The following is a 15,446-nucleotide window of genomic DNA, read 5'->3' on the forward strand; positions in this document are numbered from 1 at the left end:
GCTCAATATCCTTATTATCATATTAATCAGTGGTGAAATCCAATTTTTTTTACTACCAGTTCTGTGGGCGTGGCTTGGTGGGCATGGCAGGGAAAGGATACTGCAAAATCTCCATTCTAACCCCATTCCAGGGGAAGGATACTGCAAAATTCCCATTCCCTCCCCACTTCTGGGGGAAGGATATTGCATAACCTCCATTCCCACCCCACTCTGGGACCAGCCAGAGGTGGTATTTGCCGGTTCTCTGAAATACTCAAAATTTCCACTACTGGTTCCCCGAACTGCTCAAAATTTCCGCTACCAGTTCTCCAGAAGCTGTCAGAACCTGCTGGATTTCACCCCTGATATTAATCATATTATGATCATATTAACCTTGAACATAATTGATTATTGCACAGGGCTTGCTTTAATACTGAGTATAAAAAATGGTTTTGCTGAATTAACCCAAGATTAACATAGATTTAAAAACTATCGAGTGATCAAACAGAACATAGTTATGGTGAAGTGTATCCTGAGCAATTCAGAAATATAAGAAACTCTTGTTTCTGATCATTTATATAATAGCCAATTTGGGATATTTGCATATATTATGGCAATGTTATTGTTGCATTGTGGAGAGACCAAAATAAGGTTTGAGCTTGTGGCAAAAGAATCATGGAGTCTGAATCTGACATAGGCTAAAGAAAATATTCTTCAATAATATTTTATCTCTGATCATAAAGATTGGTGCAAACTAATTTCTCTAGGATTAAACTATTCCAATATTAATACCCAATATATGTCAAACCCTTGTGACTGGCTCTTCTCAGAAGTTAACCACTGCTTTTAATTAGGAGAGATCATTTGTATTTTCAAGACTACTTGATTCAATGAAAATAATCTCCTTATTTGCTTGATCTTTTTCAGTTGTGAGCTTTTAGTCAAAAATTTTATATATATATATTTCCATTTGATTAAGCTAGCTATTGAAGTGTCTTTCATCTGCTGGATCGTTAACGACATGAAAAGGAAAGAAAAAATGGCAAGAAATAAAACCATTGATATTTAACAAAGTACTTAGTGAAATAGCTTTTACACAAGAAAAAGAAATACATTAAAATGACATAAGGATGCTTTTCCAGAAATAAACCAAGTCACATAGCTTTTTGTACCAACACCCAGGGTGAAAAAATAACAAAGAAAACCACTCTCCTCAAAAAAGGCTTGTACACCCTCCTGTTATGAAAGACCTGATTTCATAAATGCAAAAATGAAAATATGTATATAACAATGAGCTTTTTAAATGATGGAAAGACTAAAATGTAGATAATTACTCAATCTTGCTGAAAAGTTAATGAAAGTTTTGGCCTGGTCAAATCCACCCATTCTCCACCTTAAAAGAAAAAAAAAGTGGGGGGGAAGATGACAAATAGCCCAAGGGGAAATCAGCAGGATGGAATATCAGGTCTCATTATTAATAGCCATCAGTCAAATGGATTTGAAATGATAAATTGGCCAAACAATGTAGGTATGAAATGACATTCCAACGAAAGAACACACCCTTAAAAATTGACATATAAAAACTTGGAGATTATTCTTTATGATTCAGGTTCTTCTGGGTTGTCACTGGTTCATTTTCATACTCTTCTTGAAACTTACTGAACATCATGTCTTACTTTGGCTGTGGAGCTAGGCAAACTTCTTCCTCTCGCAGTAGTGGGGCACCTCTTAAACTTTCTAGCTGTGGTATATATGGGTCAGGTGGAGGATCCAGCACAAGCTTTAGTAGTGGGATAGTTTGGGGCTCCAGATCAGGATGGGGTAAAATTGGTGGTGATGGCACTGGTAGTTGCTTCCATATCTACAACTGTAGTCCTGCTGGTGGTGATGTTGGTCTTTTAGCTGGAGGAGACAAAGAAACCATGCAGAATTTAAATGACCGCTTGGCTTCCTACCTAGCTAAAGTGCGTGCTTTGGAAGAGGCAAATGGTGATCTTGAGCAAAAAATCAGAAATTGGTATCAGAAATCTGCAACACACATTAATGAAGGACTCTACAATGATAGCAAATATAATTCTTCTATTGGTGACCTTCGAAATAAGGTAAGTCAATGGATTTTGAAAAATCAAATGAGGAATTATTTTACCACTTCAGGTTGTTTAGCAAATAGACAATGTAATCTGCAGTGCCACATGCCAGTATCTATCAGTGTTTGGGAGCTTCATCCCACAAAATTCTATTTCTGTTGAAATTGGTGTGTGTGCCTTTGTGTGAGTGTGTGTGTGTGTGTGTGTGTGTGTGTGTGTGTGTGTGTGTGTGTGTAATTGGAGTAGGTATCTGTCAACAACTGGTACCTCCATTACAAAAGCCTCTATTTATTCCAGAGATAATGAAAATATTTATCATAATATTGCGCACTTATTGACCATAGACTACTACTCAGCATTACAAATTCAGCTTTCTCCACTGCTGATTTAGAAAGTCATCCATCCATCCTTGTCAGTAAACCATACCAGCCTGACATCTGCTGTCCCCATTGCCAGTCTCCTATCCACTTCTGTTACATCTGTTCCTGGTCACTGTAGCCACTTGACTACCAATTTTTGATAAAGCTTAACAGTTTGTACATATTTTGACCTACCTTTGTATGTTGGAATTGGGGGAAGGGGAGAGAGAAATCTTACTTTTAACATTGATTGAGCTAAGGACAACTTAAAGCTATTTCATTCACGAGCATAGGGAAAATAATGGCAATGTGATGGGGACACAATGGAAACAAATGTGTTATCAGATTGTGTTTTCTTGTGATGAAATGAAAGTAGAGAAAGATTTTCCAAGCTTCTTCAGCAAAAACTGGACATGTGTTCTTTTGACAGCTATTTATAGCATAATTCTACCTCCCAATTCCTTCAAAACCGTTTTTCAGCTGTTCATGAATTTTTCTTTTCTGCCTATCTTAGAATGCTGATAGAGAGATATCCTATAAACTGATTAATTTTTTCTCCAACCAATTAACCAGAATGCAAAATTTGAATTTCCATCCATGCCCTATCCCCTGAATTAAGACTGCTTTTAGAGTAACAAAATTCCCCTTCTTCACAGAAAAAGATCATCAGCATCCTATTCCACTCAATCTATTTCAACACTTGTTATGTAGTTTAAAAATGAAAGAAAGAAAGAAAGAAAGAAAGAAAGAAAGAAAGAAAGAAAGAAAGCTCAGTGCATGTTATTCTTCATATAAATACATTCTCACTTAAAGCATAACATAAGTTTGTAGCTAGATGCTTTTTCCAACAACTGCAATCATACTTGTCTATTGCAATGTAATGCATTGCAGAGGGCGGGAGGCAGGATGAAATAAAAATGCTTACACAAACAGACAAAATCATGTATGCCAAGTTTTTGTACAGAAGTATGAGACTAGAAAATAACTAAAAATATTACGATGGGTTCCAGATTAGATTCATGGGAAATGCTAAATTTGTGAGAAGAAGACTGATACACACATTTGCTGTTAACCACTATGATACCAAAATGATGAAACATGTCACAATGCTAGCCCCACCCTTTCATACCTGTGTTAGATCACATGCAAGTATGTGAAATGTTCCATCACTTGCCACTCCCATCATGAATACCCATGGAGGAGTCAATAGTTCCTATCAATGGAAAAAACAGCCCCTTCCCAAATTAAAGATTTTTTATAGGTTGCATAACTTTGTCTTGAACTATCAGTCAATTTCATAAAGTTCTATAATAATGAAAATGAGGGAGGAAAGCCTCTCTTTTCTCTCTGTCTTTCATTTATATAGTTGGAATCATTGCTAAAAAAAATAGATTGTATGTTTTATCACGCAATCTGAGATTTCAGGTCAAGCTACTTGTTTTCTTACATATACAATGTGCATTACTTCAACCTGCCAAACTTTTTCAAACTACCTATCAATTGACCAACACCAATAACGCCAATAACTGAAAGATGGCTGTTAAATTTATGGGTTATACTTATCTTGTTAAGTTTTTAATTATCATAAATTTGTAGCAAAACCAGCTGTGTAGTTTTTCATTTACTTATTTACAAACTGAAAGTACATAGATACCTTTACCATAACAGCCATTTCCACAAAACAATAACATTGGTTTATTTTGCAAGTTACACATCTATGAGCCACTTTTAAAGCTGCTTTTTTCATATGAGAAAAAGGTTTTAAACGAATGCAGTTGTCTATTGAATCCAATCCTAGTCCTTATATAGATAGATGGATGGATAGATGGATGGAAATGGAAAGAGAGAGGGAGGGAGAGGGAGAGAGACAGATAAGAGTAAAACAGTGTTATCGTCAATCTAATATCTATATTTATATAGATATGTAACTATAGATATTAGATTAACAATAACAAAGTTTTACTCCTTTTTATATGTTTCTCAGTTTTTTGTTTTTAATACATTTTTAACTTTTTTAAAATGTATATTTTTATATTTTATATTGTATATTTTATATTTTTTAAGTTATAGAATTACTATTACTATCTCACCTTTCTAATACCAGCCTATAGTCTATACGGTTATATAGTCTATAACCATAATAAATATGTAATTAATTGAGATTGTCAATGTTTCCAAATACCTAAGAAAACCATTACTGTACATATCTGATTCCAGTAATCAAATATACATTTTAGGAAATATATCATTTTAGGAAACACAAGATTTCACAATCTGCTTCTATTAATTTTTCAATTTTTGTTAATTGCCTTGTTTCTTGCCCAAGAATTTCCTTCTTTTTAAGTAATTATTTTAATTGGACAATTTTATATCAGATAATAGGGGATTGCTGTGTTTTTAATTCAAAGTTATTATAATTTAAAGATTTTACAGTTATTATAAAACTTTATTATTTTTTCAAAAAGCAGGTTTTTTTTAAAAAAAGCAGTCATCTGTATAAATGTTACATTTTCCTATATGTCCATTGTGTTTGGCCTCTTTTTAGTCTAAAACTTACTGGAAGAAAGATAAGTAAAACAAAACAAACTGCGAGCTTATTTCCCTTATAACCCTTATTTCCAAACTCTTTCTTTTACATAGCTTTATCAATCCAAATAATTTCAGATAAAATAATATTTCATTACAAATGCTAATGTAATGTAATAATAATAATGTGATGTAATGTAATAAGCTAATGGAAATTTTACAAGAGAATTATTATGATCAAATAGAAAGGAAAATTAGAGGGAAAACTCTGGTCATCTCATTTATCATTTTCTTCCTCTCCCTTTGTTGATTTAATTTAATGTAATTTACAGTAAATGATATTTTTCAAAATATAATTACTAATCACTTCTCAACTAAAACAGTATCTAGAAAACATAAACTGTCTTCATTTGAATACTTTGGGTTATCATAGTGCTTTGTTTCATGTAATTTTTATGTTGGTATCCTGATAAAATTAAAATAGTTTTAAAGATGTATAACATGCATGTTTTTATGTGTATTTGATTTCCTCAGTATTAATGCAGGGGCTGAATCATAGTCTGCAGGGACTTTTAATCTCTGCTTCTCCTCTTGTCAGCAAAAATCCCCTTTTGTTGGTGCCAAAATAGATCTGCCATCTTTTAATTGTTGTGAAGGAAAACTCTAGATAAAAATAATTTTCCTTTGGTAACAACACACAAAGCCATTACCCAATCACAACAGGGATATTTAAATAAAGATTTTTCTGACAAGCAGTTTGGCGTAATGAAGGGAAAAAAATATGAGAAGTAGTGTTTTAATAGAATCAAAACCAATAGAGGTTTTTACATTATATATTTACCATAATACAAAGTTTAACATATAATTCCTAAAACAGAGATAGTGAACTTATGGTTTTCTAAAAGATGCAGTTTTATTGCCTTTCCCAATCTGGTAATGTTAAGATGTGTTTGGGGCTTCAATTCACACTATTCCAGCAAACTAGATTCATCTTGAAAAAAAAGTAATGGAAGACTGCTTATCTTTATTCCTGTAATATTATTATTCCTGTAATAAATTTGTACCCACTTGTGGAGGACTATAAATTTCTCCATGCCATTGGGATGTTGGAAGGATTCCAGCACTACTTTAAAATTCAATTTTCAATTCAATTCAGTACAAAAATATTAATATAAGATATATCATATCTTTGATTTTTCTGATTCAGTTTATCTACTTTTATAGAATGCAATAAACCTGCTAAAATGCTTTTTATCTTCCTTCCACACAGATTATCGCAGCAAGTATTCGGAATGCCAGCATGATTCTGCAGATAGATAATGCCAGACTAGCTGTGGATGATTTCAGAATGAAGTAGGTTCTTCAGCCCAAGAGCAGCCTATTCAAAATGTGCAAATGCTGATGTGCAAAAGCAAGCAAAACCAGGATGTGACCTCAGCACATTCAAACAATTGGCAACTCCAAATCTCTGCTAACAAATGTCCAGTCCTGCACATCGGCAATAAAAATCAGAACATCAAATACAAGCTGGGCGGAAACGATCTAAAAGATGACCCACACACTGTCAAGGACCTAGGAGTACCCATTTCAAAAGATCTAAGCCCCAGAGCTCACTGTAACAACATTGCTAAAAAGGCACTAAGAGTGTCAACCTTATTTTATGAAGTTTTCTCTCTGATAACGCTATACTTCTAACTAGGGCATATAATACCTTTGCCAGACCTATCCTTGAATACTGCTCACCTGCCTGGAACCCACACTGTATTTCGAACATTAATACATTAGAGAGGGTCCAGAGCTATTTTACAAGAAGAGTACTCAACTCCTCTGCTCACAATAAAATTCCTTCTACCACCAGGCTTAAAATTTTAGGCCTGAATAACCTTGAACTACGTCGTCTATGTTCCGACCTAAGCTTAGTACACAAGATTATCTACCATAACATCCTATCTGTTAATGACTACTTTAACTTTAACTGCAATAATACAAGGGCTATCAATAGATACAAACTAAATGTAATCCGCTCTAATCTTGATTGCAGAAAATACAACTTCAGCAATAGAGTAGGAAATGTCTACCTGATCCTGTTGTTAGTTTCTCTAACCCCCATACCTTTTATCTTAAACTGTCTACCATGGACCTTATACATTTTTAAGAGGTCCTTAAGGGGGCATGCATAAGCACACCAGTGTACCTACTATCCCTGTCCTACTGTCCCTATTTATATGTACTCATTTTATGTGTTTATGGCTATGTTTTGCTTATTTATATCCATTTATTTGTGCCATTTTTCATGTGTCCATGACTATGTCTATACTGATACTTGTTTCCTTGTACTTGTTGACAAATAAATAAATCCATCTATTAACAAGCCTCTGTCACATTTGCAATATTTTGGTCTACCAAGTTGGCACTTTTCAAAGCATTTTCTTGTCTTCTTCTCTCTTTTTTTCAAGATATGAAAATGAGCTGTTCCTCCACCAGAATGTGGAAGCCGACATCAATGGTCTTAAAAAAGTACTGGATGAACTGAGTATGTCTAAGAGTGACTTGGAAATACAGATTGAAAGCCTCATTGAAGAGCTGGCTTTCCTCAAAAAGAACCATGAAGAGGTAAGGCAACCAGTTTTCTAAAACAGTTTACATCACACAACCACATCTAATCAGCCTTCAGGAACTTGATGCCCTCTAAGAAATTCTGGGAAATGTAAGCACCGTTTATTTGGCAATTTGTGATTTGTAGCATTCACTATGGTTAAATTTAGGAGTCGTTTGGCTCTCAGAAGTAGTAATTAGAAAAGGGGCTTCACTGAACTCTAGTTTTAATTGTGAAGAGTTTTTTTTTTAAAAAGTAATTAAACAAAGACTTAACAGCTGTCAGTCCAGGCTGCTAGACTGCATTCTCCACTGGAACTCCTGCATGGAAAGATTAATATATAAAGATGTGCAAAGTGAGACAATTGGTTTACGTGCAAAATTTTTAAATAGCAAGACAAACTAATTGTACAGTGAAAAAAATGGGTTAGGGTCCCCTTTCTCTTCTTTTTACCCTACTCACTGCCTTCTTAGGAAATGAAGAACTGGCAAGGCACAGTTGCTGGAGACATAAATGTTGAAATAAATGCACCACCAGGAATGGACCTGACTGCAGTTCTGAACAAGATGAGAACAGAGTATGAAGCTTTGGCAGAGCAGAATCGTAAAGATGCTGAAACTTGGTTCGTTGAAAAGGTGAGAACAAAGAAGAAATGTCTCTACACATCTACAAAGCCAAGTATAATGTCCAAAACAAGATTTCCATTTCAAAAATATGTTACTGGGTTTTTTAAGGTTAAAAAATTTCCAAGATCAACTTCCCCAAGAGTGAAGGGACGTATAGTGATAACATCCTTTGGATGTCAGGTCGGTTAGTGTGCTGATTTCACTACAAGGAACAAAGTCTTTTCATTCTTTTTAGAAGCTATTATTCTTACTATACAAGAATACACCATCAGTGTTTTTAGTGCTAGAATGAACTATAGTTCTATAGTTCATTCTAGCTATAGATCTATAGTTAGGTTGCTATAACAGATGGCAAAGCAGGGCATAATCTACAAAAAAAAAAAAAAAAGAAAGAAAGAAAGAAAGAAACTTGGACAGCCTCCCAAATATTCTATCAGGACAAATTGGCAAAGAACTGATATCTTAAAAGCCTTGAGACCAAATGGACTGCCCAACCCATAAGAATTGGCTGCAGTGAACTGTACCTTCATTCATCAGATTATGAGGGCTTGTTGGGTTGCAGCTAGCTGTAGCCAGCTAACTCCAAGGCAATATAATTTAGCCTGCATAGATGGGTTTTAAATAAATATTTTAAAATCTTTTCATTCTTCATAGCTTTTTCTTGATATGTTCATGTTTTGGATGCCAATATTTTCTATTTTATATCCTTATGTGCTTTTCTGGCCAATGAATGTGACTGCATGAATGTGTCTATATAGCCATCAACCTTCATGCTCACCCAGTTCTTAGTCTTGTATGTATGGTATTGTTGAATTAATGCAACCACTTAGCCTAAAAAGCAAAATAAAAACATATCAAACCAATCCAGTTCACAGGAAGTAATTGTCTACCCTACTCTTCGTTGACCCAACAAAGAATAATATGTCTACTTCCAGGTACCACAATTCAAGATATTCAATTAGAAAATTGATTTGTCAGATCCCTGAAGTGTTGTCAGAGAGAGAAGAGTTCGTTTTCCTAGAAGGTAGAATCAGAAGAGTGGGTTAAAACTTCAAGAAAGTTTTCAGGCTATAGATCAGGAGGAACATTATCACTACATAGGCCACTAGCCACTGAAACAAGCTGCTGTATGATGTTCACTCCAAGCCTTCAAACTGAGGCTGGATGGTGATCTGTCACATCACCCTGCTTATCCTGTGCTAAAGAAGAGATTAGGTTAGATGGCCTCCAAGATACCTTCTAATTCAATAATTCAATGGAAAACACTAAGAAAACCTTTTCCTTAGTATGACTCAAGCATACTTAGTATGACTCAAGCATACTAAGATGGCATTACCACCAGCAGCAAGCATTTAAGAAGTTTTGAACATCTACGCTCTTTTAATATATTCATATTTGGAACTTGAAAGCGGTATTGCCAAGGGACTATCAACTTCAGCCTACATATATATAAGACAGTGGGGTTTCCATTGCAATACTATGTTCCTTCAAATAGTTTGTTTTGACACCCCTATGGATGCTGTGTCTGATGGCAGCTGGCAGATTTTCTGAAAAAAATGCGAAGACTCAGGGCTTGTTTTAGTCATTTCAATTGTAATCTTGTGTTTGAATTATTGTAGAGTAAAGAATTAAATATGACAATCAACGTGAGTGCCAAAGAAACCACCAGTAACAAAAAAGAAATTGCAGACCTGAGACACACTCTCCAGAGTTTGGAGATTGACCTGAAAACCCAGCTTTCTTTGGTAAGGACATTCTTTATCACCAAATAAATCATTCTAATTATAAAGACTGATTCTTTCTTAATTTAATGCTAATTGAAAATTATGGGTGTTGAATTACAATACTTGGGGAGGCAGGAAATTGAAGAAAATTATAATATGCTATAGTTTAAAAAGGTGTGTGTATTTTTTTATTTTTTTTTATTTTTTGGCACTTTTAAGATGTATGAACTTCAATTCCCAGAATTTTCCAGCCAGCATGCTCACAGGGAAATTCTGGGAGTTGAAATCTACAGATCTTAAAGCTATCAATGAAATTTGATATTGGTTATTCTGGGATAACAGCCCTTAAGTTTCTTCCTGGTTTATTTTCAAATTGAAAGAGTAAAAAGATCAAACAAAGATCCTGAATATTTCCAGGAAACACTCCCTATGTATTAGGCAGGAAATTGATGACAAAATTCAGATCTTTTTGGAAAAGCAGAAGAAACATATGTCAACATTTAACAGTAGCTCAACAATGAACCAGTTATCTGGAGGGGTTCTTCCTTATTGGATGACTTCAAACAGAGGCTGGAGAGCCCATTGGCTGGAGATGCTCTAGCCTTGGGTTTCACATATCAAGCAGCAGGTTGATTTACACAGCCCTATCCAGTTTCCACTGAACAGCAAAAACTTGGCACTGGTATTATTACCTCTACTCTAGATATGCTGAGACTGTAATGTTCAAGATCCGCAGCCAATTGCTTCTCAGATGTGTGTTGACTAGAACTTCTGGAGAAGCCCAGCTACCTTTCTTAGATGATGTCACATTAGGAAAGGCAAGCTAAACCATCAAGTTGCATTTTTAAGTAAAGCTTTATATATGCTCAATGTGATTCTTCTTGTTCAATTAGAATGATCCTAAACATTCAGGAACAAAATGACAATCTAGTTACAGCAATTCAGATTATGAACTCAACAAGACTGAGATGGAGCCTAACTCATGCAAACAGCATGCTGGCATGCATATGGTTTTAGAAACAAAAGCCTTATAAAACAGAATAGGGTACAAAGGATTGTACCACTTTAGTTTGTTGGTGGATCATGCTCAGGCTTGAAATTCTTACAAAGAGTTCAAATAAACATCACATTATTCCTGAAGTTTAAGAAGTGAAGGGCATTGATTCAGGATATGACAGCCTATTGCCAAAAAATCACTTTTCTCAAAGTGCTTAGGTGTGAACAGCCTGACATTTCTTGTCAATATAGATTCGTACAAAGGTACTCCCCACCTAGACACTTAACTATTGAAGGACTGATTGTACAGAAATAAGCCCTGCATCTCTGTTCCTTTTCAGAGGCAATCCCTTGAAAGCACTCTTGCAGAGACAGAAGGCCAATATTGTGCCCAACTCTTGCAAATACAAGGGACGATTAGCAATGTGGAGAACCAAGTACAACAAATCAGAGAAGACATGGAGTGTCAGAATGCAGATTACAGGCATCTCCTGGACATCAAGATCCGCCTTGAGAATGAGATTGAAACTTATCGACGCCTAATTGATGGAGAAGCATCAGGAAAAGGAATGAAGGAACTATCAGGCAAAAAAGGGTATATATCACAATTCAATTTTGTCATAGATTAGTGATAATCTTGGAAGCTTTAACCAAACAGGCTTAGAATTCCTAGATTGGAAATATCCACAGAGTAACTGATTCACAAACCAACATAAACGAGCAAACTAAATGAGTGTAACAATTCTGACTATGGATTGAGTATGGGATACTGTGCCATATTTTCCACTTTACACAAGCACATATTTTCATGTATGAAAACCATTCAAGATTTTCAGAAATGCAGATTTACTATTCCAGTTGAACAACATGGGGTTAAATTTATGGCATTCTATGGGAAATTTATGTTTTAAGAATTTTATAGTTCACATTAATACTGTGAAAATCTCATAAAGATCTATTGGCTATGCATAGAGTTTCTACTAATAATAATATTGGCGAAACAATTCTCCTAAAGGTAACATGGTCAAACTATTGCTTATTACAGTGAATTTGTGCAAAAAAGTAGAAAAGATCTGGGACCACAAAATCTGGGATCTGAAAAAGGTTCAGGATTAAAAGCTTCAGGCTCTGAAGTCAGAAGCACAAAGACTGGCAAAGAGACCAGTACTAGAAAAAGTGAAACCAGAAACGTTGAATCCACTACCAAAGATAAAGGTAAATATTCTTGGAATTCAGTACAAGTATTGTGATTGTTTCTGATTCAACGCAGTGTTTTTGTTCTCTACTTTTTATTTTTTTTATTTTTTTTTAAATTTGATTTATATGCCGCCCTTCTCCGGAGACTCAGGGCGGCTTACAATGCGTTAAGCAATAGCCTTCATACTTTTGAATATTTATACAAAGTCATTTTATTGCCCACATAATCTGGGTCCTCATTTTACCTACCTTAGAAAGGATGGAAGGCTGAGTCAACCTTGAGCCTGGTGAGATTTGAACTTGCAGTAATTGCAGGCAGCAGATGTAAGTGGATGTTAATTAGTCTGCTGAGCCACCAGAGCTCATACTTCTATTACTTCAGTACATAAGTAGGTTTTTTTCTAGAATTCTAAACTGAATGACTCCTTATAGCTTTTCCCAAAGTGCTAAAATTTATTGAAATACAGCACAGACCTTATCATTTTCTTAAAATACAGTAAATGGTCTCATCTTCCCATATCCAATCTCTTATTTATAGACAAGTCCATAAAAACCTTGTCATTTCAGTTCTGGTGTCGGCAAAAGTCTATTAAGGGTTACCAGAGGTAACGATGTATTGTTTCCCCCCCACACACACACACAAATTGTATGTTTTTACTGTTGCAATTAGAATTATTAATAAAATTGCTATTTAAAAATTTAACTACATTATATGGACAAGCTAGTACTTACACAGCCTACGTTTGTTAGCAAGACCTAAGTGGTACTGGAAGGAGGGTCGTTCCCCTCTCAGAAATGTGTCCATCTGTGTTTTGAATCTGGCATTAGCCAGGACTCCAGGAGAGAAGAAGGGTGGCAGCAGTTGTCACTGTTGAGGTGCTGTGGGTTTTCAAAGGCTCTGCTCTGCAGATAAGCAGATGAAGCTCTATGGAACAGTTGAGATTGAAGCTTATGTACTATTTCCAAACTGCTATTATCATTTGTTCCTGTATTCTGTTGCAGGACTGGCAATATAGCTCTCAAAAGCTATAGAAGCTTGGGGATTTCAATTTGCAACCTGATGGCATGAAGTATGGGGTAGCTCAGCAGTTTGTGGTCTCCATTAGACTCATTATGGGCCCCATACATACCAGGCACTGCATATTAGACCTGTTTTTTGTCTCAGGACAGTCACAATATGATTTTATTTTGAGGAACATTACCATCTGTCCATTGCCTGGTTATGCTCTGATTGTTTATCAGCTTTTTTGTGTCATGAGAAGAGAAGGCCAGACAGATCAGCCAATTCCAGGTAGCCTGGTGTTTTCCTCGAGGATCTAGTGGGGCAGTCTGATTGTTCTCCCAGGCCTAGAGTTAAGGCTGTCCTTTTTTCCCTTACTTATTTATTTGATAGGTTTGTATAGTTGCCCAACTCACACATAGTGACTCTGAGCAGTGTACAGCATTAAAATTAATTTAAAAATTTAAAACCTCAGGAGCAAGATAGTCAAAGAGCATGTGCTCTTTTCTCTGGGATGAGCGAGGCCAAAGGAAGTGGCCTGATACACTCTCTCTCTCTCTCTCTCTCTCTCTCTCCTCATGTCCTGCTGAAGACGTAGTGTTAATGGATTCATTTTTCTAATAGTCATCTTCATGTGCAAATATCATACTCTTCCAAAGGAATAATGTAGCATTTGCATGGCAAATACTTCTCTTCCTTCTTTCTATCCTTCTGTTTACCATATATGCTTAGCGTGTGATAAATAATTATCATTGTTTAGGCAATGCATAGTTAGTGAATGTACATGAATAACGTGTAATTGACCCAAATTTAATAATTTGCCTCTCAAGTATGAATCTAAAAACTTTGTTATTATGAGAATTCAATGACATAGCAAAACTATATCTGTAGTAACATGGGAAATATGCAAGATTTTAAACTTTTTAAGAAATTTCTTAAGTTTCTTTAAATGTATCTCTCCAAGAAGGTAAGAAATGTAGATTTTGTGTCTGATGAATGAAAAATGAAATCTCTGAAAAATGTTGCTATAAAATTATGTAATCTACAGAAATTGTACAGAAACCACTTTTTTCCTCCGGTATCATTTAGCACAATTGAAAACATATATTAAAATCCATGTTTTCTAGTTTCTTACATTAAATAAAAAGGTTTGTTATTTAACAACTTCAAATGAGAAGGAAAAAGTAGAAGTATCTTATGTATAGCTACTGTCACTAGACAGCCTGTACCAGCCAGGCACAAAACCTAGAAATTAACTCAATTTGAAGAAAGAAATAATTAAAATCAATTGGGTTTAAGGCAAAACTTGTTATATATGACAAATACATTTATATGTTCTAATACAGTTATTTTTAGTAGCCTAACAATGTTTTTTCCTATTAATGAAATTTCTTGAACAAATAATGTTGCCATTTGCATTTTTGATATACTTGCTTTTCTTTCTTTCATCTTTAGAGATAAAGAAAACCAGAGTAATTAAAACAATCATTGAAGAATTAGATGAATATGGGAGAGTGACTTCTTCCAAAATCCAGTCTGTTGAAGAAACTCAGGGATAAAAAATATTGCAACATTTTTTTTCAAAAGCACTTCTTGGCTTCAGGTGATGCTGCAAGCAGAAGAAGAAACATACTTTTATATTAGCAGGATAATATTCCAATAGAATTGTTTCCTTTCTTTATTATGTAATCACTTTATAGCTATCTTGATCACGAGGTGTGTTTGATTTTAATTCTGATAATCCTGATAATCAACGTACAGGCTTTGTAATTATGGAAGAAGCAACATCAAATTAGGTCCTTTCCTTAATGTCTCTTGGTTAATGGTGCAACTTCTACATGTCAAACCACTTGATTATTAATATATAAAGGTATTTCCAATTTAATTTTGCAGTTTGCAACTATTTATCCACCCCACATACATTTCCAAGGATATCTCGTATTTCAAAAGGTTAACATTATTTTCTAATAATCTAGACTAAATGTCATTCTGAGTGAAATTCAATTTGGTGTAGTGGTTAAGGTATCAGGCTAGAAATCAGGAGAGCATGAGTTCGAGTTCTGTCTTAAAATGGGTGACCTTGGACCAATCACTTTCTCTCAGCCCTAGGACGGAGGCAGTGACAAACTTCTTCCAAAAGCTTGCCAAAAAAATACAGTATCCAGGCACTGTCTGAGTCCCAGAATAATCAGACTATGGAAAAGGACTGGGAGCTTCTGATTTAACCCAGCCTCTCTTACTATATGGCCACTGTAACCCTACATATTACTCCACATACTTATAAGGAAGTTATCACTCATTTCTATGAATTGTTATACCAATCCAAAAGCCTATGACAATTTCAACAAAAAGGACT

The 15,446-nt window shown here is 35.0% G+C and overlaps 1 protein-coding gene and 1 long non-coding RNA gene across 4 annotated transcripts in view; one reads left to right on the top strand and one right to left on the bottom strand.

Annotated features, from left to right (window-relative positions):
• The window catches only part of LOC148114094 (uncharacterized), an 83,282-nt gene that overhangs the window by 1,450 nt on the left and 66,386 nt on the right, over positions 1–15,446 (bottom strand). The gene's annotated exons all lie outside the window — the stretch shown is intronic.
• Positions 1,480–14,975, top strand: LOC117664634 (keratin, type I cytoskeletal 12-like). 3 transcript variants are annotated; one of them, XM_087892158.1, is made up of 8 exons: positions 1,480–2,081; positions 6,222–6,304; positions 7,408–7,564; positions 8,021–8,182; positions 9,793–9,918; positions 11,235–11,488; positions 11,939–12,108; positions 14,546–14,975. In XM_087892158.1, the coding sequence occupies exons 1-8, from the start codon at positions 1,647–1,649 to the stop codon at positions 14,647–14,649; spliced, it is 1,491 nt and encodes a 496-aa protein (XP_087748284.1). In that variant the 5' UTR covers positions 1,480–1,646; the 3' UTR covers positions 14,650–14,975. The 3 variants fall into 3 exon arrangements, with proteins under 3 accessions (XP_087748284.1, XP_034271639.2, XP_087748285.1); XM_034415748.2 differs by having other exon boundaries at positions 1,512–2,081; positions 8,030–8,182; XM_087892159.1 differs by lacking the exons at positions 11,939–12,108; positions 14,546–14,975 and having other exon boundaries at positions 1,512–2,081; positions 11,235–11,537.

This window comes from Pantherophis guttatus, chromosome 4, assembly GCF_059756535.1.
Source record: "Pantherophis guttatus breed Tessera chromosome 4, ASM5975653v1, whole genome shotgun sequence".
In the NCBI taxonomy this organism is placed as follows: Eukaryota; Metazoa; Chordata; class Lepidosauria; order Squamata; family Colubridae; genus Pantherophis; species Pantherophis guttatus.